Source organism: Macrotis lagotis, chromosome 7 (assembly GCF_037893015.1).
Source record: "Macrotis lagotis isolate mMagLag1 chromosome 7, bilby.v1.9.chrom.fasta, whole genome shotgun sequence".
Classification (NCBI taxonomy): domain Eukaryota; kingdom Metazoa; phylum Chordata; class Mammalia; order Peramelemorphia; family Peramelidae; genus Macrotis; species Macrotis lagotis.
In genome coordinates, this window is record NC_133664.1 from 62,243,350 (window position 1) to 62,269,105 (window position 25,756).

The following is a 25,756-nucleotide window of genomic DNA, read 5'->3' on the forward strand; positions in this document are numbered from 1 at the left end:
CAACTATAAAAGTCAAGCTTGTAGAGGCAATTAGAGGAAGACCAGGCTAATTCACACAGACAGAGCCCAGTCTTCAGACTGATAGGAGAGACATAGATCTTGAGAAAGGCTAAAGCTTAAAAACTTTAGAGAGAAGTTTTTTATCAGAAATATAAGATTTAGAGATTTAATTTTCACACCAGATTTACAAAAATATGAAAATAAGAGTTATGTCCATTCCCTCAACCTCAAGGGCTCTCATGGATCATTAATTTAGGAGTAATTTTTTCATTGGCAGGCAATGCATATATTCAACAGATTATGAGCTTTGTTGTCAGATACAATATTTTTTCACCTGAATCTCATATGATATGATCTTCAGGTTCATTCACATCCTGAGTGCTTTCTTCTGCATTTTCAGAGTGTATTGATGCTATTGCTCTGAAGATTCAACATCCAAGAAAACTAAACACAATGTTCCAGATGTTATCTGACCAGGGTGATCAGCTCTCCAATTTAAAATATGAAACCTCTCTTAATAATTACACTGGCATTTTTGTGATTTTTCCAAATCACATTACCTAATCATTTTGAACTTCCAATATACTAAGACCTTAGAATATTTTCAAATCAATTATCATCTAGCCATGTCTTCTCCCAATTTTGTACTTGTGAGTTTGGATTTTTTAGCTTAAATGTAAAAACTTACCCCTATTGAATTTCTTAATCCTTTATTCTAGTTTGACAATATGATTTTAGAACCTATTTTTGTCATGTAGCATGCTATTTCCCTTCCATTTTTATATCAGTCAAATTTTAAAAGTATGCCAGCTACCCTTTAATATAATTCATTATTAAAAATATTTAACCACAAATACACCACTCAATGTGATCTCAGAGATTTTCTTCCAATTGATATTAAATCATTAATCACTCCTTAATTTTGATTATTCAAATAGTTGGGTATCAGAATGCTGTAACATCACCAATAAAGAGAACTATAAGAGAGAACAATAATAAAATGGATATTTATGTAGCTCTTAAAGGCTTATAAGACCCTTTACTTACCATATCTCATTTGATCCTCACAATATCTTTTTCAAATAGGTGTTATTATTATTTCCAAACTCCAAGTCTAAGGATTGATTCACTATGCTACCTGGGTGCCTTAAGGATAACTGGAAAAGGAATATCATGAGAGAGACATTATAACTGGAAAAGGCAGTAGATTATTCCTACAGTGAGAGCATAGATCGAATGCTCTATTTGATGCCTATGTAATGCCAAGAGAACCAAAGGAGAGCTATCAACACATGCATGAATCTTCAACAATAGAATTGTGGGAGGACAAGGAGAGATTTTCAAGATGAAAAGATGTGTCTAGGTGGTGATCCTGAAAGGAATGCCTACAATAATGAAATCACATCAAAGTATCAGAATTTTTTTATTTGAAATCTGAGTCTAACCCCAGAATTGTCAATTGTGTAAAATTGAGAAAATTTCTACTCCTCTCAAAGGAGGAAACAATGGAATCTTCTTAGATAGTCTATATGTGCCATCATGAGGCCACTTCTCCAGATCTTCCCACCATTCCTAGGTCATAGGGGGTCATAAAGCTTGAATCTGGGCAAGTTATTACATATAAAGAAAGTGTCTTGGACATACTTTGTAATATGTAATTTGTGGCAGGCTTCTTACTACATGGCGAATGGCAGTCTCTTTAATTGACTTTACAGGCATACCTCATTTTATTGCACTTTGTAGATAATTGTTTTTTTTTTAATTAACAAATTGAAGATTTAACTCAGCTTTGCATATGGAGCTAGTCAAAGAGTGCCATTTTCCCAGCAATGTACTCATATCATGTCTGTCACATTTTGGTAAATCTAACAATGTTTCAAACTTTTTTTTGGAGGGGTTGCAAGGCAAGGATGCTAAGTAACTTTGTCCCAAGGTCACACAGCTAAGTAATTATTAAATATCTGAGGTCTGATTTGAATTCAGGTCCTCCTGACTCCAGGGCTGGTGCTCTATCCACTGTACCACCTAGCCACCCCAATGTTTCAAACTTTTCCCCTTTGCTATTACATTTCTTATGGTGATATGTAATCAGGAATTTTTGATGTTAATGTTGTAATTCACTTGAGATGCTATGAACTGTGCCCAGATAAGATATGGGACTTAATAAATGTTATTTGTGCCTTTACTGACACACCTACCAATATTTCCCATCTATTTCCCTCTCTTCAGACCTCCCTATTCCCTGAGGCAAAACAATATCCAAAGTAAACCAATTAATAACCCTATAATGACATCTAAGTGAAAGGATGATTCAATAAATGTGGAAAATGTCATTGTTTTCTAATTTTAAGAAACTGTCACAGCCACCCCCAACCTTCAGCAATTACCACCCTGAACTGTCAGCAGCCACCAACACTGAAGCAAGATCTTTCACTGGCAAAAAAGATTACAACTCTCTGAAAGATCAGATGATGGTCACCATTTTTTTAAGCAATGAAGTATTTTTAATTAAGGTACATATGTTGTTTTAGACATCCTACTGCATACTTAATGATTAACTTTTAATTTTAATATGCACTGGAAACACCCCCCCCAATTTGTACAACTCATTCTATTGTGTTAATTGCTTTATTGTGATAGTCCAGAACTGAATCCATAATATCTCCAAGTTATGCCTGTAGTTATAGAATGAGGGTACCTTAAGTCAGTTTAGTCCTTTGTCTATTGTTTGGAGTTCTTCTCTTGGTTTTCTCTCTTTCCTTGATGCTACATTATGAGACCCAATGATGCAAGAAGTTACACCTTGGACCCTTCTCCTTCCAGGTCAACATCTGATCCCATAAAAATGAACCTTGGTCCCTTTCCTTAATAATTGTTTTTTCACTCTAAGGGAAAGAAGCTGAGGGCTGTAACCTCATTAATTTTAAAAAGTCAGAAGGACAAGCCACCCAAGTATGGCAGACTCAAATTCTTGATAGGTTTTGTAGTCAGCCCAACATCAATGTCTTGAGAAGGAAGTTTCTTGATATTGATTTGTTAATTTTCTAAATGAAATTGGAGTGTTGGTCATCGGTGGTTTAAAATTGAGAAGATACAAATGGTGGAGAATTGAGCTGATAACATTAGGGAGACATGCCAATCCCTCACAATCCTCCTAAAACCCTTAAAGGGAGTGATAACTACCTATCTCTGGGATAGTGAATACAGAAATACTTGCTTTAAAGATATAAAACTGAAGACCAGAAGTAAATTTGGATTGAGAATTTTCCCCTTTTTAATTCAAGAAGGGGACCAGAGGGTACTTCTATTTGTCCCTGAATGTGGACTGGAGTGGTATACCAGGGATTTAATATGACTTAGTGTGGCATTCTATGCTTTCCCCTATTGTCTCCTCCCTACCTACCAAAGTTTCTCAAAAATTGGGGGAAATGGCAGTCTCAGTTTCTTTTGCTAAATAGAAGTTGCAACCTACCCAAGAGAGGATGGCCTGATGAAACTCTGGAAAAGAGGGATTTTCCTGGAAGTTGTAGTCTTCATTTCTGTATGAAATTTCATGTATCTTCTCTTTCATACCCTATACTTGTGAGACCCATGAGAAAGGGACTGTTGAAATTTCTATTTGTATCCCCAGGGCTTAGGAAGCACTTTATGCTTTTTTTTCATCCATTCTGTCTGCCTGCAGGAAGAGTAATAAGCTTGGATTGTGCATCAAAGCAGGACATGGATCATTCCATTCCACATGTTCTGTCTTACTAAGCAAAACTCCCAAGGTGATAGGCACAAACCAAGGCTGGTGAACAAGAACATGATAGTATTTAAAAGGAAGAACCCTTCCAAAGTCAAATATAAGATAGAACTCAATGAATGGCAGTCTTCAAAGGAAGTCCCATCTTAAGGCTCAACATTTCTGCTTGATCTGATGTACAATAGAGCTGAAATATCCCCTTGATCTATAAGTTAGGAGAGCAATAATCACTCTCTCTCTCTCAGAAGTAAAAGGTAGAATAAAAGTTAGCATCAGTGGAAATCTAGGAGGTGGGAACAGTGGAGTGAAACTAAAGTGTGGCAAGAAGACACTCAAAAATGTAAAAAATTTAAAAACATAGCTGTCATAGAAGATCAGAGAACTGGCAAAAGTCAGTGCACCATAGATGATAATCACGCACAGTGGTATTAGATGTAACCCAGTGTGAGCTTGCAATGCTCCTGAGTGTTGCTTTGATCAGATTAAAATGTAATTGGGAAATATATAACCAAATTAAATAAAAATACAACAAGATATAAATAATATTGTGTTAATGTTAATTGAGTTATTATGTAGTTTGCAGGGATCTTTATGCATGGTTTATTGTTCTTTAGGGTTTTTTGAGCATAGACACTAGTAAGAGCAGAAGACACTAGTAACTTGTGGCACTGTGTCTGCATCAGAAGCAAAGAGTATTCCCCACCGGGACATAGTCCTAGGAGTTTGAGTTCTCTCTCTTCCATGTTTGTTCCCTACAACATGTTTCTTCTCTACCATGATTCATCTGTGAATTTTCAGGAAATTTCTCCTCTGTGCACGGGCAAGTTTTTCTTGTTATTTATCTTTCTGTGATGTTTAATTAAATGACTTTTTTCTTTTTTTTCTAATATGTTCTATGGTTGATCTTGTAAAAGAGCAATGTCAGTGGGCCTTTGTGACTTGAATAGATGTTGACTCAAATTGTGCCTTGAACCTGGGTTAGCTTTTGTGGTGCTCACATGTAAAGGAGTGTTGAGCATTTTGTTCAGTCCTTCAGTCGCAAAGGAAGGCATAAATGTGATTCAAGCCCAAGGATCTCCATCATATGCAAAATAAAATTGTATATTTAAGGTGTATACAATGCAAATAGAAGTTGATCTCAGAGCAAAGACACTAGCAGGGTAGAGAATGATGGGGAAGGACCAGGAAAGGTCTCCTGAGGGTGACATTTGAATTAAGTCTTGAAGGGATACAGAGGAATCAAGAGGTAAAAATGAGGAGGGAGAGCATTCTAGTATGGAGATAGTCAATGAAAATGCACAGAGAGGAGAAGCAGTGTCACACTTGAGAAATAGAAAGCTCAGTTTTGCTGGATTGTAGATTTGTGAAGATAGAACATAAAAAGATTAAAAAGGTAAGTAGGACTAGATTGTAAATGGCTTTAAACGGTAATAGAGGATTTTAAATTTTATGCTGGTGGTAATAGAAGCCACCAGTTTTATTGAATAGGGGGTGGAATGACATATCAAGTAAAAAAATATACCTTCCAGAGGCTCAGAAGATCCAGATCCAGGAAAAGTTTTTCAGGGGGCTGTAAGAAAGTACTGAAGACCTAAGACAAAAGGTAGAAGTGAAACAAGGATGTATTTTATCAAAGGCATTATCAGTAAATTTTGACTATTTTGCAATTTTTTTCATTCTCACTGACCTCCTCTGACCTGCTTCCCCTAACAGGTTATCTCCCAAAGTTCAGATTCAGAGCCAGTTTTTGCTCTAAATGCTATGGGATATCAGGTTATATTATACAATCCAGTTCTCAGTTCCAATTACTTTAGATTTTGAAAAGATCTTAGAGATCATCTATGCAAGCACCTTATGTTAACAGGTAAATGAAATGAGGCCCATCGAAGTTATATGATTTAACCAAGATAACAACTAGTAAGTAGTCTAACCTAGATTCTGAAACTGGGCTGCTGCTTTGATAAATAGTAATTTGTCTTCTCACATTAATATAAAAATATTTCACATATAATTATATCTCTTTAGTTCCCAAAAATAAGCTTGTGAGGTAGACAAAGAAAGTACTACTAGCTCCATTTTATAAATGAGCAAACTGAGGTTTGCCCAAGATTGCAAATTTAGTCAGTGTTAGAGTGGATGTTAGAAGCCAGGTTTTTCAAATAACAGTTGAATACTTTCCCCACAAATCCACCTGCTGACATTTTGTCACTTACAAATGGCTAAATATGAAACTTAATGGAAAGGGACCCCCAAAATGAGAAGACCAGAAAGGTACCAGTTTGCCAAAGATATAAAGGTAGGTCATTTTATTCTCTTTCCATAATGTCAAAATGTTATTATGATTCTAGATTGCAGCCTCTACAGTTTTCTTCACCCTCAGGAATCTTACCTTCAGCACCATGGCCAGAGCACCTGGAAGCACTACACAGGAGGATTTCTCATAGAAAAGTTTACCCAATGAGATTATGAGTATATATACTTTGTCCCCTGTTCCAGTCAAAGATGAAAATGTGTATGAAAAGTTTGTACTGTAGTTTCCTGGTATTGTTCAGGTTCTGAATGCCTCACTCAGAAATCTAATCTATTTTACCAAGAGCTTTTAAATGAAATGAGTGAAAAGAACTGCAGGCCTTTAAGTCAACTGTTGGCTGCTCTTCATATTGATCCTCAGTGATCATACCTGGATCTCAGATCTCAGGCACTTAACTAGGGAAGAAAGGCTGGCAATAATTCAATTTTTGTAGCCATATTAATAAGTTATATCTGACATAGGATCATAGATAAAGATATGAAAGAGACCTCAGAAACCACCTAGTCCAACTCTCTCTTTTTACAGATGAGGAAACTGAGGTCATGAGAAATTTACAAATTCACAGCCATATAAGTGAGAATAAGCATTATTTGAGCCCATTTCTTTTAACTACAAATTCAGAACTCATTCCAATATACAATACTTTCATATTCAGTTTCCTTTTTTATTTATAATGTTTTTTTGATCTCTACATATATCAGGTTTGTTTTTAAACTATCCTAGATTCTACTTCCTTAGGATTCCGTTTGCTCTAGAATGTCAACAGATCTTTTTATAGCGTAACTACTGAAAGACCCAAAGAGAATATGGTATTGAATTATCAGACTATCTGATTGGACGAATTTAGATTAATTGTATATCCCTCTCCCCTCCTCCATTAATGTGTAACTCTTCCTCAATAGTATTTGGTTTTAAAAAAATCTGTCCCCCCATAAAATGTCTTCATTAACCTTGGGAAGCTGCAAAGTCATATTATTGCAGATACCCATAAATTTCCTTGTGGATAAATTAGGGTAGATTTTTAAAATCTGTCTGGTTTTCCTATGGTTTCTGTCTTCTGACCGCTTGCCCTCTAGAAGAGACCTTTGTTCTTGCATAGCTGGGAAGCTTTCTCTCCTGGCCCCATAACAAAACAATGAGGAAATGGAGAACTGTAGGCAAGAAGGGAAAAAGAAGCAGAGCCCAACTTGCCTGGATTGTTGACTTTCCAGGAAAAGGGACAGATCTATCTTTTACACGTGGTTAGTTGATGACTGGGCTTTAAAGATCTTCAAACTACCCTAAAAAAACACCTATAGCAATAAATTACTAAATGTTTACAATCCAAATCTTGGGAATTCTCATTGACTACTCGCAACAATCCTTTCTTTATTGAGACATAGAAAGGTTCAATGACTTGCCCACAATAACGTTGAAAGTTAGGGGCAAAGCACGAACTAAAACCCAATTTCCTTCCATTCTAAGCTGTTGTTTCTTCCTTTAAACCTACATTTTCCAATACCACAAAACGTTTCTCTCCTTTCCACCACCCCAAACTATTTTCGATACTAGGGTATAATATATGCAGGACTCGGGGTTTTGTTGATTTGTTTGTTACATGCTACACACACACACACACACACACACACAGAACCCAAAACAAAACCCCAATCAGCTTGCACGTTTCTCTAGTGGCAGCTTCTTGCCTCCTGCCCGGCTTCTGGTCTCAGCAGGGGCCGGCGCGACTCCAGTGATTCCAGCTGCAGCATCTCTCCAGAGGGAAGCGCAGACCCAGGAGCGCTAGACTGTCTCACTGTGGGAGCCGAACGTGTCCACGGCCGCAGCCCTGTTGGCCTCCCTCCCCCCCCCCCCCCCCCCCCCCCGCCCCTCGAAGCGTCTCCTCCTGGAGGAAAGAGCCAGCCTGCTTTTCCTCCCTCGGACACAGCATCCTTCCGAGGGACAAGAAGCTCTTTCCGAAGTGGCTTTCCTCTGTTTCTCCAAGAGTCTTGAAGCGCTCACCAGGAGCTTCCAAAACATCCGGCCTCCCTTTCTCTAGTTCTTTCATGGAGGCCAGGAAGAGCCTAGAGAAAGGAGAGGGCTTCTCCAGCTCCAGCCTCAGTCGTGGCTGGGAGCCCAGGAGAGACCCTGACCCTTTCCCACCCACCCACCCCATAGAACAAATTGGAGAGCCGAGTCCAAAGCTCTCAGTCCTGGCCCAGGATCCCTGGTCGAGCTGATCAGAAGGACTGTAGATTTCAGTCCACGTATTATAAGAAAACTGTTAGCGTCTTTAATGCTAGGAGGCAGAGGGACTCCCAGAAGGGAGAGTCCCACAGTCATTGTGAATGGTAATAGATGCAAACTTCTGGTGAGGCTAGCGCGGCGCCTTCTTCTGCAGTTTATAAGACAGTAAAAAATGTGTCTTCGATGCCCATTGTGAAATTCAGTAGCTAACAAAAGGAGACATGTGAATATTCAACACGGCCTCTTTCAGCGGCACTTTCCAGGGTCTCTGGACGCCCTCGGGTCTTTATTTATTTTTTTTTTAAGAATCTGCAAATACCTGTTTAAGTTCTAAAAGCACATGGAAATCGTCCTCGAGGAACCATATAATTTGATTTGCCAGGCAATCTCCAGAGCGATTGCACATCATTTATAATGTTCATTGAGCATTTTGCTTAATTGTGTCTCTTTCTGAAAGGGAAGTACAGCCCCCTCCTGACTCGGAGGAGCACAAGTGGCGAGATTCCCATGGATTGCCCCGGACTGCAGCTTGGAGCATTCAGACAAACGCCTAGCTGCCGGGTCTGTTCGGTGGGGTGGCCTCCCCCCCCCCCCCGCCCCGTTCTCCTGCTCCCCGCCTGCCCCCGCCCCTCCTTTTCCCAAGCAGGGTGACCTGAGAGATCCTGTCACTAATGTCTCCCGGCAGAGAAAAGCGCTCAGGTACTGGCCCGCTCGCCTCTTGAAGCCATTCAATTCGCAACCGGCAGCTCTTGCAGGTGTCGCCTTTGGAACCCCCTCCCCGCCCCTCCCCCCCGCCCCATTCAGGGGATGCCGTTCACTTCTTGCGGTGCTTCGGTGTCTGGAAAAGGCGCAAGAATGGGGCTCATTATTCCGCGGGATCACGGGCGACACCCCCTCTTTGGATGGATGGCTTCCCGTCTCTTAGAAAGGCAGGACTTGCATTCACTGGTCAGGGGACCCGGGGATCCCCTGTACAAAAGCCAAACTTCTCCCAGGTAACTCAGCACAATGCCGACGCCTAGAGGGGGAGCCCTGCACCAGCGAACCGGAGCTTAGGGAGCCGGGGCCAAGCGCACGGCCGCCTAGCCCACGCAGCCGCCCCGAGGGCCCCTCCCCAAACGGGGGGGGCCCCCCTTTCTCCCAAGCCCCCTCCCGCTGCGGCTCCGCGCGGCCTGCGTGTGGAGTAGCGGGGAGAGGTCTTCTAGTACCCCCAGTCCTTAGCAAGTCCCCGTGTTCGAGGGCTGGCGCCGCCGTGCTTCTGGGGCCCCGGGGCCCTGGATTCGAATCTGGATTCTCCGAGCACTTACTAACCCGGGGGGCTTTGGGGAAGTTGACACTGTGAAGCCGCGCGGGGAGGTGGAGCAGGTGGCCCCCATAGAGTCTCCTAGTTCTGACACTCAGCCTCAATGTCAGTGACTATGAAGGGATTTAAATTCAGGTCCGAGCCAAGCTGGCCTGCGCCCCCTTTCTAAACCGGCGGTCTCATTGGCCGAAGGAAGACAGCGGCCTTGAGCCCCTAGGTTTTCCACATCTCTGGGATTGCCCCCTCCGCAAGGGGACGGCCCTGTCCTGATGGGTGCCAACTCCAAATCCCAGCCTCTCTCTTCCTCTCTTCCCCCACTTGGAGATGAGTTGTTGGCTTTACCCACCGCAGTCCCAGGGCTAGCACCCATAAATGGAAATTCAAGAACAGGTGATCGTAGTGTCTGACTCTGTCTCCGTATCTCTTTCTTTCTCCCTCCCTCTGCCTTCCGTCCCTCTCTTTCTCTATTTCTATCTCTGGCTGTTTCTCGGTCTTTCTGTGCCCCTGCGCACTGTACCGTGCGCCTTTTCCAGTCGGGAGACTTGGAGCCAAGCTTCCTTCAGCGGACCGACACTTTTCCCCAAGTGAATGCCCACATGGCATACGGTCGGTTCCGGAACCGCCTTGCTCCTCCCACTTCTCAGCTGCTTCTTGGGTCTATGTGCCACCTATTGGCTAGCTCTCTGCCATCTGGATCCCACCAGGGCTGCCTCAGACGCCCACGCTCGGTTCCATGCCTTCTGTGCCAACCTAGCTCCGCCACCCAGGGCCCACGTGAGGCGCCCATTCGTTCCCCTTGAGCGAAAGGCTCCCTTCCTGCCTTGAGAAAATAAACTTGTCTATGAAGACGGACGCGATGAGCACAGGCCCAGGCGCGCGGTCCCTCACCCCCGCCAGTCCCGGGGGAGCACAACCTGGGGGCGGGGGTGGGGGGTGGGGGAGGGACGGCGGTTGGTGTGGGTCCAGATGTCTAAGGACACCTTTTGGGAGAGGTGGGAGGCGGCATCTCCGCGAGATCATTTGACTTGCCCGTGTCTGGAGGGCGTTGGCACCTCATTTGTTCCACTTACTGGCGCTTTCTCTGCCTAAGAGAGCGGAGCAGGCGGGAGCGAGGAGGGGTGAGGGAGGTGGGAGGGCCGGGGCTGGTCCCCCCCGTTCTGCCCCCGATGCCCAGCCCGGGCTTCTTCAGCCCCCCTCTCCCTCCTCCCCCGCCCCGCCAGAGCACAAGTGCTAAGATTCCCATGGACTGGCGTGCTCTGCAGCTTGCTGCCCGGGCACCCGGGGCCCGGGGAGACGTGGCGGACACAGAGGGGTTTGTACACGCGGTGACCTCCGCGATCTCGATATGAAAGGGCCTGAAAGGAGCCTGTTTATGGTGCATTACCAGTCAAGGGCTCAGGTACCAGCGCCTTGTGTCGGGGGAGCTTCGGCGGCTGCCCGTGCTGCAGGTGCCTCCCATACAAGCGCCCCCGGGGGTGGGGGGAGGGGGGAGGAAGGGGGAAAGAAAGGGGAGGGAGGGAGAGGGGCCGGGGAGCCAAGCAGCAACCGCCGCCCCGACTCACTCCTGCCGCGATTTATTCCCCTCTTTTCTCCCCCACACTCCCTTGGCTTGCTCGAGACTTGCTCCGCTAGAGCCAGACTGAGGAAAGCTGCGGGAGGAAAGCACGGGGGGCTGGGGCGGGGGCGGGGGGCACTGGCAAGGGCTGGGGGGGGGGATAATTAGGACATTAATTACAGACCCGACGTGACCTAAGGGGGCGTCTGAGGGGAAGGCCTTTAGGGCATAGTTAAGGGAAGAAGGGGCTCCGAGAAGGCTGGAACCTGCCCCAGTAGCACTCCTTGGTCCACTGAGGGCTGGGAACCGGCAAAGGGGAATTTTGCATAGGTTTGCAAGGAGCTCCCAGAGGAGTGACTGGGGAACCTCCCAGGACTCTAGCCGGCCCCTCTCAACCCAACTCTCCTCTCTTGTGATGATGCCCAGCCTCCCAAAACATTGGTTTGGGTTTAGGCTAGAACCTATTCCAGATGCACTCCAACTTCCATAGAGGACCGGGAACTGGCAAAGGGGAATCTTCCTGGAAATTTGTTAGGGTTGCAGGTAAGGCCAGGTGGCGCAGGGCTGACTGGGGACTCCAGGACTCCAGCCTATCCCTCTCAGCTCCACGCTTCTCTCATGATGATGCACAATCTTCCTGAAACGTTGGTTTGGGATACTCAGTAGAACCTACCCCAGAAGCATTCTTTGTTCCACGGAGGGCTAGGAACTGTCAAAAGAAGGAGGTTTGCTTAGGGGTGCAAGGAACTATTAGAGCAGAGGTGACCAGGGAGCCTTCCAGAACTCTGTCCCTGTTCCTTTCTATGCAACTCTTCTCTCTTGTGATGATTCACACTCTTCCTAAAACATTGGTTTGGGTTTGGGCTACACAGTCTTGCAGAAACCAGAATTTAAAATCACATCTGAGGCCATCCAATCCAACTTGATGTATCTGCAGAATTTCCCCATCAACCACAAATGCTCCTCTGATGGTCCCAAAGATGGGGAGCCTATTATCATTCTTCCCCCACTCTGGCAAAAAAGGTTGGGCCTGGAGAGAAGGGTTCCCTCTTCATACCATCATAACATTGGAAGTGGGGCAGCATGGTAGCCCAGTGGATAGAGCATGAGCCTTGGAGTCAGAACAACAGAAGTTTGGATCCAGTCTTGGATACTTGAAACACACTAGCTTTGTATGATCCTGGTCAAATCACTTAACCCTGATTGCCTCACATCTAGGGCCATCTCCAATCTCCAGTCACCCTGTTCCATATCTGAACTCTGGACCCTGATGTCTCTGGTGAGGGTGGTGATTGAGTCAACCTCACCTCACTTAAATCCAGTTCACATACTTGTCATGGCATCACCTCCCTGATGTTGTAGTCATCTTCTAGAATGAAGGATAAACATCATCATCATCATATCCACACTGGCAGCAATGTTGAAGTCACTATCTCCATTGTTTGGTCAATCAGAGAAATTCCAGAATCTCACTTTTGGAGATAAAATTACAAAAATGCTTTGATTTTCTAAGAATGCAAGTGCCTTCTCAAACCCAACTTTGAGTCATTGCATATTAGACCTGAGGCAACATTTTAACCTTGAAGTCAAGTACCCAAAACAAACCACACAAGGATAAGTGACCTGTACCTGATGCTTGGTGGGGCACAGTACATAGAGAACCTGAGTTCAAATCCGGTTTCAGACACTTGACACTTACTAGCTATGTGACCTTGGACAAGTCACTTAATCCCATTGCCAGACAAGACAAACAAAAAAAACCACATTTATTAAGCAACTTCTCTGTGATAAACTGGGAGTATAATTAAGAAAAAGAAAGACAATCCCTGCTCCCAAGAGCTTCCTTACATTTTAAAAGTGGAAGATTATATACAAAAGAAAACTGAAAAGCCTGGGTTTGGGGTGGGGTGAACCAAAGGGTTTAGATATGACCAGGATTCTGAGAGTTAGAGTTTTCAAACTATGAGGAAATTCAGGCATCATATAATCCAACTACATTCTACTACTTATCTACTACATAGATAAGAAGCTCAGAACGGTTTTGACTGTTCTCTGGTTACTAGCAGTAGTAGTAGTAGTAGTAGTCATCATTTGATATTGAAGAGGACCACACCAAGCAACCAAATGACTGGAGGTGTGAGTTGCACAATTATGTTTATTATAGTGAGGGGTCTCTTGTTCAAGGCATCCTTCTCACTTGTCTTTACCAGAATCCTTCCATCCCAGGGCCTGATTTATAGGAAGCAGCAGGACTATTGGAGTTAGTCTGGTCATTTCAGGAGTCTCTTAGCTTTAAATGATTTTGATTCTATATCATCAGCATCATGGCTTACCATCAATTTGCTCCAATTCTCTTTTCCTAACATAAGGTTTCTCTATCTAAATGTATCTGCATAACTACTGATCAAAGCTCTCTCATTGATCCAAGACTACTTATTTAATGTTCAAAACATCTTTTGGGGGGGAAAAAAGTCACTTGGTCAGAAACAGTACATTCATTCCCAAAGGTCCTATTTCCATATTCAATGTTGGATGATTCTAAAAATGTAAAGCAATTATTTTTAATATAATAAAACCTAGGTCCAATAACTGAAAGGCAATAAATTATCTCCACAAATTAAAACAAAGAGAAAAGGAAGAGCCAAATAATGTCCCAGAGAGAGGATGGTAGTATATTTTAAGTTAAGGAAATAATTAAGGAGAAATTTGATCTTTGCAAAGATACAGTGAAATATATCAGAGGTCCATGCACAGGTTATGGTATTATCTTCCTTAGGGAGCTGAATGGGGAAGGGGAGTACCTACTTGGGAATCAGTGCTAGAGAATAGCCTTCTGATTTTAGCCATATTTCACCACAGAGTTTGTTGATAGGAAAATGTTGGCCCTAATAACCAGATCTCAATTTAGGTGCCTGAGTCTTAGAATCTCTAGAATCCCAAATGAAAAAGAGAACCTAGACCCCAATGATAATGTATCACGCTTTCAAACTGGATCTATGTGCATGTAGGATCATAGGATTCTACATGTAGAGTTAAATGAGACCTTAGAACTTTTTAAATCCAACAAGCTCATTTTACAGATAAGGAAAATGAAATAGAGCACCTAAAATCCCCTGATCTAACCAAAACTTTCTTTCCTTACATCTCTCCCTGCATCTCACTTCTAATAAATCTAAATTCCATCCTCACTATAGGTGAGACAGAGGATAGAGTATTATACCTGGAGTCAGAAATACATACATATACATATACATATATTCATAAATACATGTCTTTTTCATATGTGTGTGTGTGTGTGTGTATAAACACTTTCCAAACTTGGTTAAGTTTCCACAATCCCTTAAAAAACAAAACCTTCCTATGAGAGAATTAGCATTCCTTCTACCTATCTGAGGTCAATATGTGACTGATGACTATTCTTTGCCTTTTTCCATCCCACTTTTACGTAAGAGATTTTGAAGATGAATATGACTTTGTGATCTTTAAAAGGTCAGAATGGGGAGCCACTAGAGGATCAGAAGATTTTATAGCCAGCAGTGCATTTGAAATAAACTTCAGGACTCATCTCAAGAGTAGCTGAGTGAAGACTCAGACCACAGCTATGCTGTTTTTGCTAGGGCAAAAGTTATGCTGAAATTAGGTTAAGTTTGAGGATACTATCACTAGAAATCAAGGTAGCATAAGGGAACGTGTTACCAAGTGATGAGGAATATTTGGTCAAAATATGTCTCCTGTAGGGGAGACATAGTGGAGATATTGTAGGGTCTAGGGTTAGGAAGACCTGAGATAAAAATCTGGCCTTAGACACTTATGGACCATGTGACCCTGGGCCAAGGCATTTACCCTTGCTATGTCTTAATTCCCTGAAGAAGGAAAAGGCAAATCAGTACTTTGCCAAGAGTTAGACACAATGGAACGACAACAAACATCAAAGCTAAGAAACTAAAAATAAAAACCCTTGAATCCCCTCAAAATATATCTCTATTAACTTTCATAATCAAACTTTTGGGGAGAAAAAAGGCTATCAGTTATTACTTCCATTTCCTCTCCTCTGGGTTAACAACAACCTCTTGATTGCAAAAGTGTTTGACACTATCCTAGTTCAAGCTCTTAACACTTCTTTCCTGGATTATTATGAGAGTCTAGATAGAACTCTTGTCTTCCAGTTTCTTCCTTCCTAAATCTTTCTTCAAAATAACCCCCCCCCCATATAATGATCAGAATGATTTTCCTAAGGTTGCAGTCTGAATTGTATCACTCTTCTCATCAACCATTCTCAGAACCTTCCACTTCCCTGTAGGATAAGCTATCTTTGGCATTTTGTGTTCTGAAAACAAGTGTTCTGAATGCCAGTCTACTTTCTACTTGGTAGCATTATTTCCCTTTGTTCATTCAAAATTCTAGTCAAATTAGCCTAATCTTCAAATTCAGTATTTATTTTCCACCTAAATTCTTAATTGAATGTCAGCATCTTCAGAAGCTTAGAATTCTGCAAGATGAAATCAGCTCAGAAGTCCACACTTTCCCAGATTATTTCCTATTCTGACAGAAGGAATTAATCATCTAATAAATTAAGACTCCCTACCCCCACCCCTGAAATCGCATTTCATGAATTGTCTCCCTCATTAGACTGTCAACTCTTGAGGGCAGAGTCTTTCTGTATCTGAAACAATCACTGGTATTTTTAAGTAACTATCTATTGTCTGACTCAATATTTCAGCTTCTAACTCTAAGTCAAGTCTTAGGCTCCCTTCATATTGACTTCTTAGAATCCCTTTAAGAGGAAACTTCTGTGCTACCTATCATGAGAAGCTTTTCCTTCTCTGTATTTCTTAGAGCACTCTTTCTCTTAATCATGTAAACATTTACCTTTTATATATATTGTAACTCTGTGGTGGAGAGTAAGCTCTTTGAGGGCAAGGATTTTCGGGTTGTTAGTAGTGATGGTGTACGTTTCCCAGCTACCACCTCTTGAACATAATTAATAATTAATAAATGTTTATTGGATTGAATTGGATTGGATTTAGATAAAAGTGACCTGTATTCAAATTCTAGTTTTACCAGTTATTTGGTACATGAACTGTGTAATTCATTTCCTGAGCCTCAGTTTCTTCCTCTATAAGATGAGAATAAGAATATTCATATTACTTGCTTCAAAGAGTTGTGACAATCACAACAGATTGGTTTATGTTAAGTGCTTCACAAACCTTAATATTTATAACAATATGCAAACTACTATTAAAATGTGGAATGTAAAATGAAATTTTCTTTTCAATTAATTGTTTCCTTGCAACTTCACATTGAAATTATCACCATGGGGCAGCTAGGTGGCGAAGTGGATAGAGCACCGGCCCTGGAGTTAGGAGTACCTGAGTTCAAATCCAGTTTCAGACACTTAATAATTACCTAGCTGTGTGGCCTTTGGCAAGCCACTTAAACCCATTGCCTTGCAAAAACAGAAAGAAAGAAAGAAAGAAAGAAAGAAAGAAAGAAAGAAAGAAAGAAAGAAAGAAAGGAAGGAAGGAAGGAAGGAAGGAAGGAAGGAAGGAAGGAAGGAAGGAAGGAAGGAAGGAAGGAAGGAAGAAAGAAAGAAAGAAAGAAAGAAAGAAAGAAAGAAAGAAAGAAAGAAAGAAAGAAAGAAAGAAAGAAAAGAGAGGAAAGAGAGGAAGAAAAGAGAGGAAGAAAAGAAAGGAAGAAAAGAAAGGAAGAAAAGAAAGGAAGAAAGAAATTGTCACCATGGCCAAGAAACAGTGGTTGGATTGCTTGCAGTACTCCAGTACTAGTCCTCCTATTAACAGATCATAACCTGTTCATACTCTCTCACCCTGTGTTTGCTTAATTGAGTCTCCATAGAGCTACCCAATGTGTCAGATGATTTCCTCTGTTATTCATAATTTATTGTGTTGACGTTACAGGAGTTCAAATACCTTCCCTAATAACAAGATTGAAGGACAAACTCTAGAAACCTTTGCTCTTTATCAAATAAACCTTGGAATGACAGAGCATGAGTATTTGAAGAATTATATCAGCATGAGTCTTTCTTTAACAAAGATTAATATTTAACAGTTTGGAGATGGAAAGAAGACAAGAGTGTACAGGAAAACTGGAGACCATTCAATGTTCTGGAGAAGGTGCTAAAATTTTTCTTTTATATTTATCTTTTCTAAACAGGACCATTCTCTTTCTTTTTTCTTCCTTCCTTTCTTCCATCCTTCCCTTCTTTATTTTGAAATCAAATATAAAGAGTGGTCTTTAGGGGTAGAGATCTCAAAATATTATCTATTTCATAAATCTGGGAAACCATTTTTCTTCTTCCAAAATATATCTTAGACAGAGGACAGTGAAGGATCTTGTAGCAAATGTTATAGCTATAAGATTAGTCTAATTCTTTTACTTTACAGATGGCAAAAATAATACCAACAAAGGAAAAAAAACAGACAAGACATTCACTCCATCCCCCCCACCCAGCCCCAGCATACCTTTCCCATTATCTTTGGTTAATACCTGAAATGTCATTTTTACTGATTCTGTCTTTAGCATGATATGTTACTTGGTTACAAATGTAAATTTCTCAATGAAGGGTGAATGCTTTAAATTGTTATAGACCATTTACATCTTAGTATTAATTCATTTTCCCATGATAGGGGTTTTTGTTTTGTTTTATATTATTATAATAATAATAACAATTATTATTATTATTATTTTGTACTTTTTTGATGAGCAATGAAAGAGGAAACTAAGAAAGTATATTGAAAAAATGAAGAAAAAAGAAGTTAGATTGGGGCAAGCCATTTTATGAGTGTTCCTAGGATAAATTCTGCATAGGAGGAGATGGGAGGTGACAGGGTAGGTATTATTTAGGGAGATTAAAGGTGGGCAGATGGGAGGTGGGGCTGAGAATAATTTGTTATCTGTTGTCTTACTTCAAGAGGTAAAGAAAGTAGGAGGCCTTTAGTTGGAAATACCTGAGTTAGATGGAGTAAGAAGGAAAGACAGTGATTGAGAAGAAACCAGAAACCCTGTGTGGGTTTCCCTCCTATTTTGTACTCCCAAACACCCCAATTCATCTTTCCCAAATCTATCTAATACTAAGAGTTCTAAGGATAGGATTAATGTAAGTCTGGGACAGTTGAAATTTGAAGCCAATCAGACCTAGGGACTGGGAGGAAGTGTGGTACAGTATAAAGAGCTGGACTTGAATCTTTCATGTGATGTTTACTATCAATATGATCGTGGGCAATTCATCTAACCTCCCTAGACCTCAGCTTCCTCATTTGTAAAATTAAAGATCTGCTCTAGCTGACCTCCAATGTCCCTTCCAATACTAGATCTACTATCCTGTGACCATTTGTTCTGTGAGAAGCCTAACTTAGAGGGTGGGGTGGACTTCAGAGGACTTCAAAAGAAAAAAAAAGTCTCTAAAAACTAGCAGGTAGGGATTGGAAGAACAATGACCACCTTCCCCTCACAAATATCTGAATAAGGAGTCGGACACTTTTGAATGGACACCTCTCTGACATCACTCTTCTCTAGAATCACCTTGTATCTGGGCCGATTCTCCCCTCACCCCTTTGACAGTCTTGGAGCCTAGGTTGTGGGGTTGAGAAACTGACTGGGGCTGGTGTCAGACTCGGTGCGCTACTAGGGGCTGGGGTGTCAAAGAAAGAAGAGAGACTGCTAAGATGAGAAGTAATCAAGGCCTAGGCCTTCAAGCAGAAGATGCAGGATGAGGCCCAGTCACAGATTTTTATCTAACCAGTCAGGCTAGTGGGGCAGGGAGGATGGGCGTCTGCAATGTAGTGACCTCCAGTGACCCATAAAAAATCCTTTTTAGTGGAAGGGAATCCTCTCTCCTTTTTTTTTTAACCAGATAAAGGGCAGATCACATCTTACTTAAATCCCTGCTTGTGTAACCCTATGTACCCAAAGACCAACATCAATGATTAGGGTCTCTAGATGCTTGGGTGTTCCTAGTGGTACCTCCTCCTCTCAGCACTTGCTTGGTGGGAGGCCTTTCAGAACTTGACCCCTTTGTGACTGGAAGGCAGTGAGTGTCCCCGCCCCTTTTTCCCTCCTTCCAATTTCACTATCTCAGTGTCTGAAAACTTCATCCTCCTTCTTCCATCTATTTGGAATCCAGGAAAGGATCAGGAAAGGAGAGCTTTCTATTAGAAGAGTTCAGATGTGTACACACTATGCAAATGTAACTCACTCCCAAACAAGTCAACAGTAATTTGGGGGGCAATTGTTGATTCTAGAAGGAATACTGGAAAGTGAGTGGTCATCCCCCCCCAAAGAAATATGACCTTTTCTTTAGTCTTCTGTCTCTTCTCCCCTCCTCAAGGACCTCACCTCATCAATACCCAATTGTACCAGATTACTGGAAGCAAGACTTCCTGGTTCCTATCTGAGATTCTTTGTTGACTGTTACTCAATCATGTTAGGTTGGTTTTATCAGCATTTTATGAAATGTCTAGAAACCTGGTTGTTTACTAGAGTTTCTGCATGTTTGTACTCGCCAGGTACATTCCCACTTTTTTTTTTGCAAGGAAGTGACTTGCCCAAGGTCACACAGTTAGGTAGTTATTAAGTGTCTGAGGCCAGATTTGAACTTAGCTCCTCCTGACTCCAGGATTGGTTCTCTATCCACTTTGCCACCTATCTGCCCCAATTCCCACTTTTTAATACAAAGAAAGTTGGTTGCTATTAAATCCAGGAGGAATTTCTTTCCCTGTGTAATGATCAGAACACTAAAATAGATGTCCATCTCATTGATTCAAATCAAGGCTTGACTCCCCAACCACTTCTGGGCCACAGGGTTAAAAAGACATTGGAATGAATGGACCAGAACTAAAGTAAACTGAGAAAGAGTCTTCCACGTTTGCATCATTTAAAAAATACATTATAAGATAGTGGAAGGGGGAAACTAAAGGAAAAGGGGAAGTTTTCATTAATATGTCCACATGAACTACATCCTCCTGTAGCTCATGTGGTTGTTGAGTATCTTGCTATTAGTGATCTCTGAAAAGATCCTGGGGATCAGGAGAGATGAAGAACTATCTCTCCTCCAGAATGCTTTCTATTTACATCCTATATATTTTTGAATTGACTTATCTGAGTAATCGTTCTTTCCCTCCAATAGAAGAAAAATTCTTCTAAGGAGCTGATTTTCATTTTTGGCTTTTTATTTCCATTGTACAGGCACATTAAGAGACTTTTTTTATATTATTATATTATATATATGTTATTTATATTTTTATATTTTTGCAAGGCAAGGGGTTAAGTGGCTTGCCCAAGGCCACACAGCTAGGTCATTATTAAGTGTCTGAGACCAGATTGAACCCAGATACTCCTGACTCCAGAGCCGGTGCTTTATCCACTGCGCCACCTAGCCGCCCCTACATTAAGAGACTTTAAAAATAGATGCTTATGGGATAGATGGGTGGACTTTAACATGAGATAACCTTCAGCTATAGTGCCTTCCCCATAAAAAACAATTTCTCATTTGTAAATTTTTACAGCTCTACTGTAGCTGATGACCAAGGTCCCTTCCAATATTAGATCTATTATCCTGTGACTATTTATTCTGTAAGAAGACTAATTTTGTGGGTGGGATAGACCTGCTTCAAAGACCTTCAAGGGAAAAAATTGGATACCTTTAGAGATTTATTTCACATCTTAATCCCAAATTTGGAGCGTTATTATCACCCTTCCCCATATTTGAAGAAATGAATTCTGCTAACTTTAGAAGTCCCCCCCCCCCATAAAAACCTCAATAAAATGTCTAACACCAGTCAATGTTTTCAAGCCACAGTTCAGTTTAGCGGGCTCTAGTTTTCTAAAGGGAGTCTGTAAGGCCCCAAGAACTTCAGGGAGGGCAAATGTCTGAGAAAAGAAAGCACCAATATGCTTCCTCGGTTTCTTACTGTATCTCTGGCCTCTTTTGAATGAACACGTGCCTGCCGGCTGAAGTTCATAAATGTCCCCGAGGGGAGCCTGCAACTTTATTTCCAAAAGTGTTTTGATGAAGAGACAATCAAGCAATTGTCTCCAACTATAAAGGATTCCTTTCCTGCCCTTGAACTGGGGGGAAGCCTAGCCCATCGAAATCTGTGCTCGAATGGCCACATTGGAGCCTCCGCACAAAGAGCAGGCCGTGGTTTGCTTTTAGAGGAGGCCTGGTGAGGCCAGAAAGGTGAGCCGGTTTAACTTGGACTTTCCCTTTACCTTCCCTGAAGAAACACAAGGCCAGAAGTTTCAAATGATCCTTTTTGAATCAGCTTTCATTGCTTGGAGCTCTTGGATCCCTACTTGCTCTCAGAAGGAGCCTTCCCTGCTGAGCGATCCTGAGAGACACCCTCTTACCTACCTTCTTTTCTTGTGTCTCTGTCTGCATCTCCCTCCCCCAGCTCCTTTCCTGCGGTTCCCCCCCGGGCCCATCGGCGCTGGGGCTTGTCCCAGAGAAGCAGATACGCAGAGAAAACCAGAACAAACCCTCCGCGGAACGACCCCATTTTCCCATCTCCCCAGGCACCCTCAGTTTGCCCAGAAAGGCCACCGGGAGCACGGTGAGAGGAACTTCCCAACTAGATATGGGTGGCACTGGGGGAACTGGTTTTTACGATTTTAAGAAATCGATCCAATGGGTCACGATCCCATGGGTGCAGTGAAGACCGGTCTGGTGCTGGATGTCATTACCGATTACTGCGACTGGGAGGGGAAAGTTCCTCCAGAGAGACAGAGAGAGAGACACCAAAACAGAGGGAGGGATGGAGACACATACAGAGAGAGAGAGAGAGAGAGAGAGAGAGAGAGAGAGAGAGAGAGAGAGAGAGAGACAGAGAGAGAGAGACAGAGAGAGACAGAGAGAGAGAGAGAGAGAGAGAGAGAGAGAGAGAGAGAGAGAGAGAGAGAGAGAGAGAGAGAGAGAGAGAGCTGCTCCCGGGCTCCCCAGGCTTCTATTTATGGAACATCCTGTAGCTTCTCCAGCTCCTGTCGGATGTTCCGAGGAGTCTTGGGTGGGGTGTGGGGGGAGAGTTGATCGGGGGGCTCTGTGTTTCTCCCTGGGACGAGAGGACGCGCTCTCCTCCTCTCCTGCTCGGGGACCCCCAAGCCAAGCCACAGGTGCCCTAGTGGGGCCGCGCGCGCAGGTGCAAAAGCTGGTAGCTTTGAGAAGGGGAGGCCTTTATGGCCCCCCGCCCCAGCTCCCCTCCCACCCCGGAGGGCCCCGCCCCTCCTTTCCCCCAGGCCTTCGGAGCAGCAGAGGGGAGGGGACTAGCCAGCCGTCACGTCAGCTCTCCAGGTCCCCTCTCCGTCCTCCCCACCCACCCTCCGCCGCATCTCCCCCCCCCTTGCCCCCCGCAAGCACCCCTCGCCCTCTGATTGGCTGGCACGGCCGGGCCATGGCACGCGCCTGTGGATGTAGTTATAAGAATCCTCGCGTGCCGGTCCTCAGCCCGAGCAGGTCCCCGACAGCCCTCCGGAGCGCCCGGCTCCGCCGCCGCCGCCGCAGCCCCGCAGCCCCAGCGTCAGCCCCGGTGCCCGCGGGCCGGGGGGGCGCGGCTGGAGCGGGCGGTCCTCGGCTCCCCTCGGTGCCCCGAGTCTCCGAGCCAGAGGGGCGGCAGCGCCGAGCCGGGAGGCGGCGAGCATGGACGCCGTGCTGCTGGAGCACTTCCCGGGGGGGGCTGGACGCCTTCCCCCCTCGCCCTACTTCGACGAGGAGGACTTCTTCACGGACCAGTCCTCCCGGGACCCCCTGGAGGACGGCGACGAGCTGCTGGCCGACGAGCAGGCCGAGGTGGACTTCCTCAGCCGCCAGCTCCACGAGTACTACTCCCGGGACGGAGCGCGGCTGCCGCTGCCCCCCGGCCAGTCCGGCCAGCCCCCCGCGGCGCCGCGGCCCGGGGGCCCCGAGGAGGCGGCGGCCGCCGGCGGCTTCTGCGGCGGGGCCCGGGCGCCCCCCGGCGGCGGCTACCCGGACTCCCCGGGCCCCCAGTCTCCCGCGCCCGGCCTCGCCTACCCGTGCGCGGGGGGCGCCGCCGGCCTGAGCCCCGGGGGGCGGCTGCGGGGGGTCCGGGCGGCGCGGCGGCCGCGGTGGCGGCGGCGCGGCGGGCGGCGGCGGGTGCGCTCCGAGGCCGAGCTGCAGCAGCTGCGGCAGGCGGCCAACGTGCGGGAGCGGCGGCGCATGCAGTCCATCAACGACGCCTTCGAGGGGCTGCGCTCGCACATCCCCACGCTGCCCTACGAGAAGCGGCTGTCCAAGGTGGACACGCTGCGCCTCGCCATCGGCTACATCAACTTCCTGAGCGAGCTGGTCCAGGCCGACCTGCCCCTGCGGGGGGGCGCCGGCGCCGGCTACGCCAGAGCCGGGGCCGGAGGCGGCCTGGGAGGGGACGGCCTCGGGAGCCAGGCCAAGAAGGTCATCATCTGCCACCGGGGCACCCGTAAGTGGCTCCCGCAGCCCGGGGCGGGGGGGAGGGGGGCGCCCAGAGCCGAGAAAGACCTCGGTCAGAGGAGAGCTTCCAGATCCCAAGGCGGACCACCCCCGACCTGCCCGACCTGCCCGACCTCCCAGCCCACGCTGGCACTCGTCAGGAACGGACACACGGAGGGACACAGACACAGACAGACAGACAGAGACAGGGACAGAGAGACAGAGACAGAGAGAGAGACAGAGACAGAGAGAGACAGACAGACAGACAGACAGAGAGACAAAGAGAGACAGAGGGAGAGAGACAGACAGAAACAGAGAGACAGAGACAGAGACAGAGGGAGAGAGGGAGAGAGGGAGAGAGAGAGAGAGAGAGAGAGAGAGAGAGAGAGAGAGAGAGAGAGAGAGAGAGAGAGAGAGAGAGAGAGCCCACTCGGACAAGCGCAAAGCCAAGACAGCTAACTTTCACTAGCGGCTGTGCCCCCGCCCCCGCCTCCGTCCCGGTCCCTCCCCTCTTTTCAGTAACTAGAAAAACTCTCTCCCCTCTGACCTCAGCTTAAAAAGGGCGTGCGCCAGGCGGCCGCTGAAGGCTTTGGAACCCGACAGACTTGCTCTAGACAGGGCAAGGGAAAGGGGGATCTAGAAAAACCCCAAGGAAGGGTAGAGGAGCCTGGGGAGAGGCTCATTTCCGAGGTACATTAGACACCTGCTCTAATGAACTGGATAAGAAGGGGAATGCGAAGGGACAAGAAGGGAACACTAAGGGTTTGATTTGATAATTACAGTCTCTCTCTCTCTCTTTCTTTTGCCCTTATCTGCTTAGGATCCCCATCCCCCAGCGATCCAGATTATGGACTTCCGCCCCTGGCAGGGCATTCTCTCTCGTGGACAGATGAAAAGCAACTCAAAGAGCAAAACATTATTCGAACAGCGAAAGTGTGGACTCCAGAAGACCCCAGGAAACTAAACAACAAATCCTCCCTCAACAACATAGAAAATGAACCTCCCTTTGATTTTGTGTCCTAAGGACACCACTCTCCCACTGATTGTGCCTCTGTGCACAGGCAGGTGTAAATATCTCTTGTAAATTTAATTTAAGAATCACATTTTCCTAATGGCAATCAAACAGTTTGTTATTTATCTATTTATTACTCAGAACGGTTAATGAAGTAGACTGTCTTTTTTTAAAAAGCATAATTTATATAATTTATCTTGATTTTTTAAAAAAATATGCAATAGTATATAATCTTCACAGCACCTTTGGCAGAACTCTACAAGACTGGGAAAAACTCTCGACAGAACAAATGATAATTTATTACCAGATATGGTTTTTATGTTGTTAATAAATGTGATTTACACTCTCCTCTCACCTACATCATTTACTTAAGTCAGGAGGATCCAGGAGGCCAAAGAGACTTCTGAAAGAAGGATCAATCCACTTTGGGAAGTTAAACCAAGTCAGAGGGAGAAAAAATATGAATGTGAATGTTTGTTTGCATTTATATCCTTTCTGGATATATTCTTTTAGGAAGAAATGTAAAGGAGAGAAGAAAACTAATCTTACTTCCATGGAGTACTTTACTATTTACAGTATTTTCACCTATTGGTCTCACAGAAGTCCTGGGAGGTAAGTAAGGACAAGTGTTGGGGCAAGACACGTTCTGTGCCTCTCCTGGGCCTCATTTTGTGTATCTATAAGATGATAAAGATTGAACTATTTGGAGTTGTACTAGATAACTAAAGTCCCTTCCAGCTCTAAATTCTCTGAGCTTGGGAGTAGAGGTGGTGTCAGAGAATCTGGATTCTAATCCTGACTCAACTACTTATTTCCAAGTTGAACCTAAAGGGTCAGTTGCTTGACCAACAGAGCACTATCATTGAAATCCAGGAGCAAAGACTTGAAATCTTACTTCAGTCACATATTAACCATGTCATCCTTGGCAAATCACTTTACCCCTCTCAACCATACTTGTAGAATGGAAGGGTTTTACTGGAATCACCTCTAAATCTATATTCCTGTCTGAGATATGAAATGTTCCCCTAAGGGATAATGCCCCTCCATATCTCCAGCCTGAATGTTTGCACTAGGGATTCTCTCTATTATTCTTCTCAGGTCACACAATCTATTTGCTTCCAAAAGACATTTACTTTCTCAATCCCTATTTAAAATCTTAGCAATCGTTGTGTTG

General features: G+C 44.3%; 1 protein-coding gene across 1 annotated transcript; it reads left to right on the plus strand.

Annotated features, from left to right (window-relative positions):
* The first annotated feature begins 22,784 nt into the window (after positions 1 to 22,784).
* On the plus strand, positions 22,785 to 24,675 carry LOC141493690 (pancreas transcription factor 1 subunit alpha-like). Its single transcript, XM_074195069.1, has 2 exons — positions 22,785 to 23,580; positions 24,391 to 24,675. Exons 1-2 carry the CDS (start codon positions 22,785 to 22,787, stop codon positions 24,591 to 24,593), a joined length of 999 nt encoding a protein of 332 aa, XP_074051170.1. The 3' UTR covers positions 24,594 to 24,675.
* Positions 24,676 to 25,756: the final 1,081 nt, after the last annotated feature.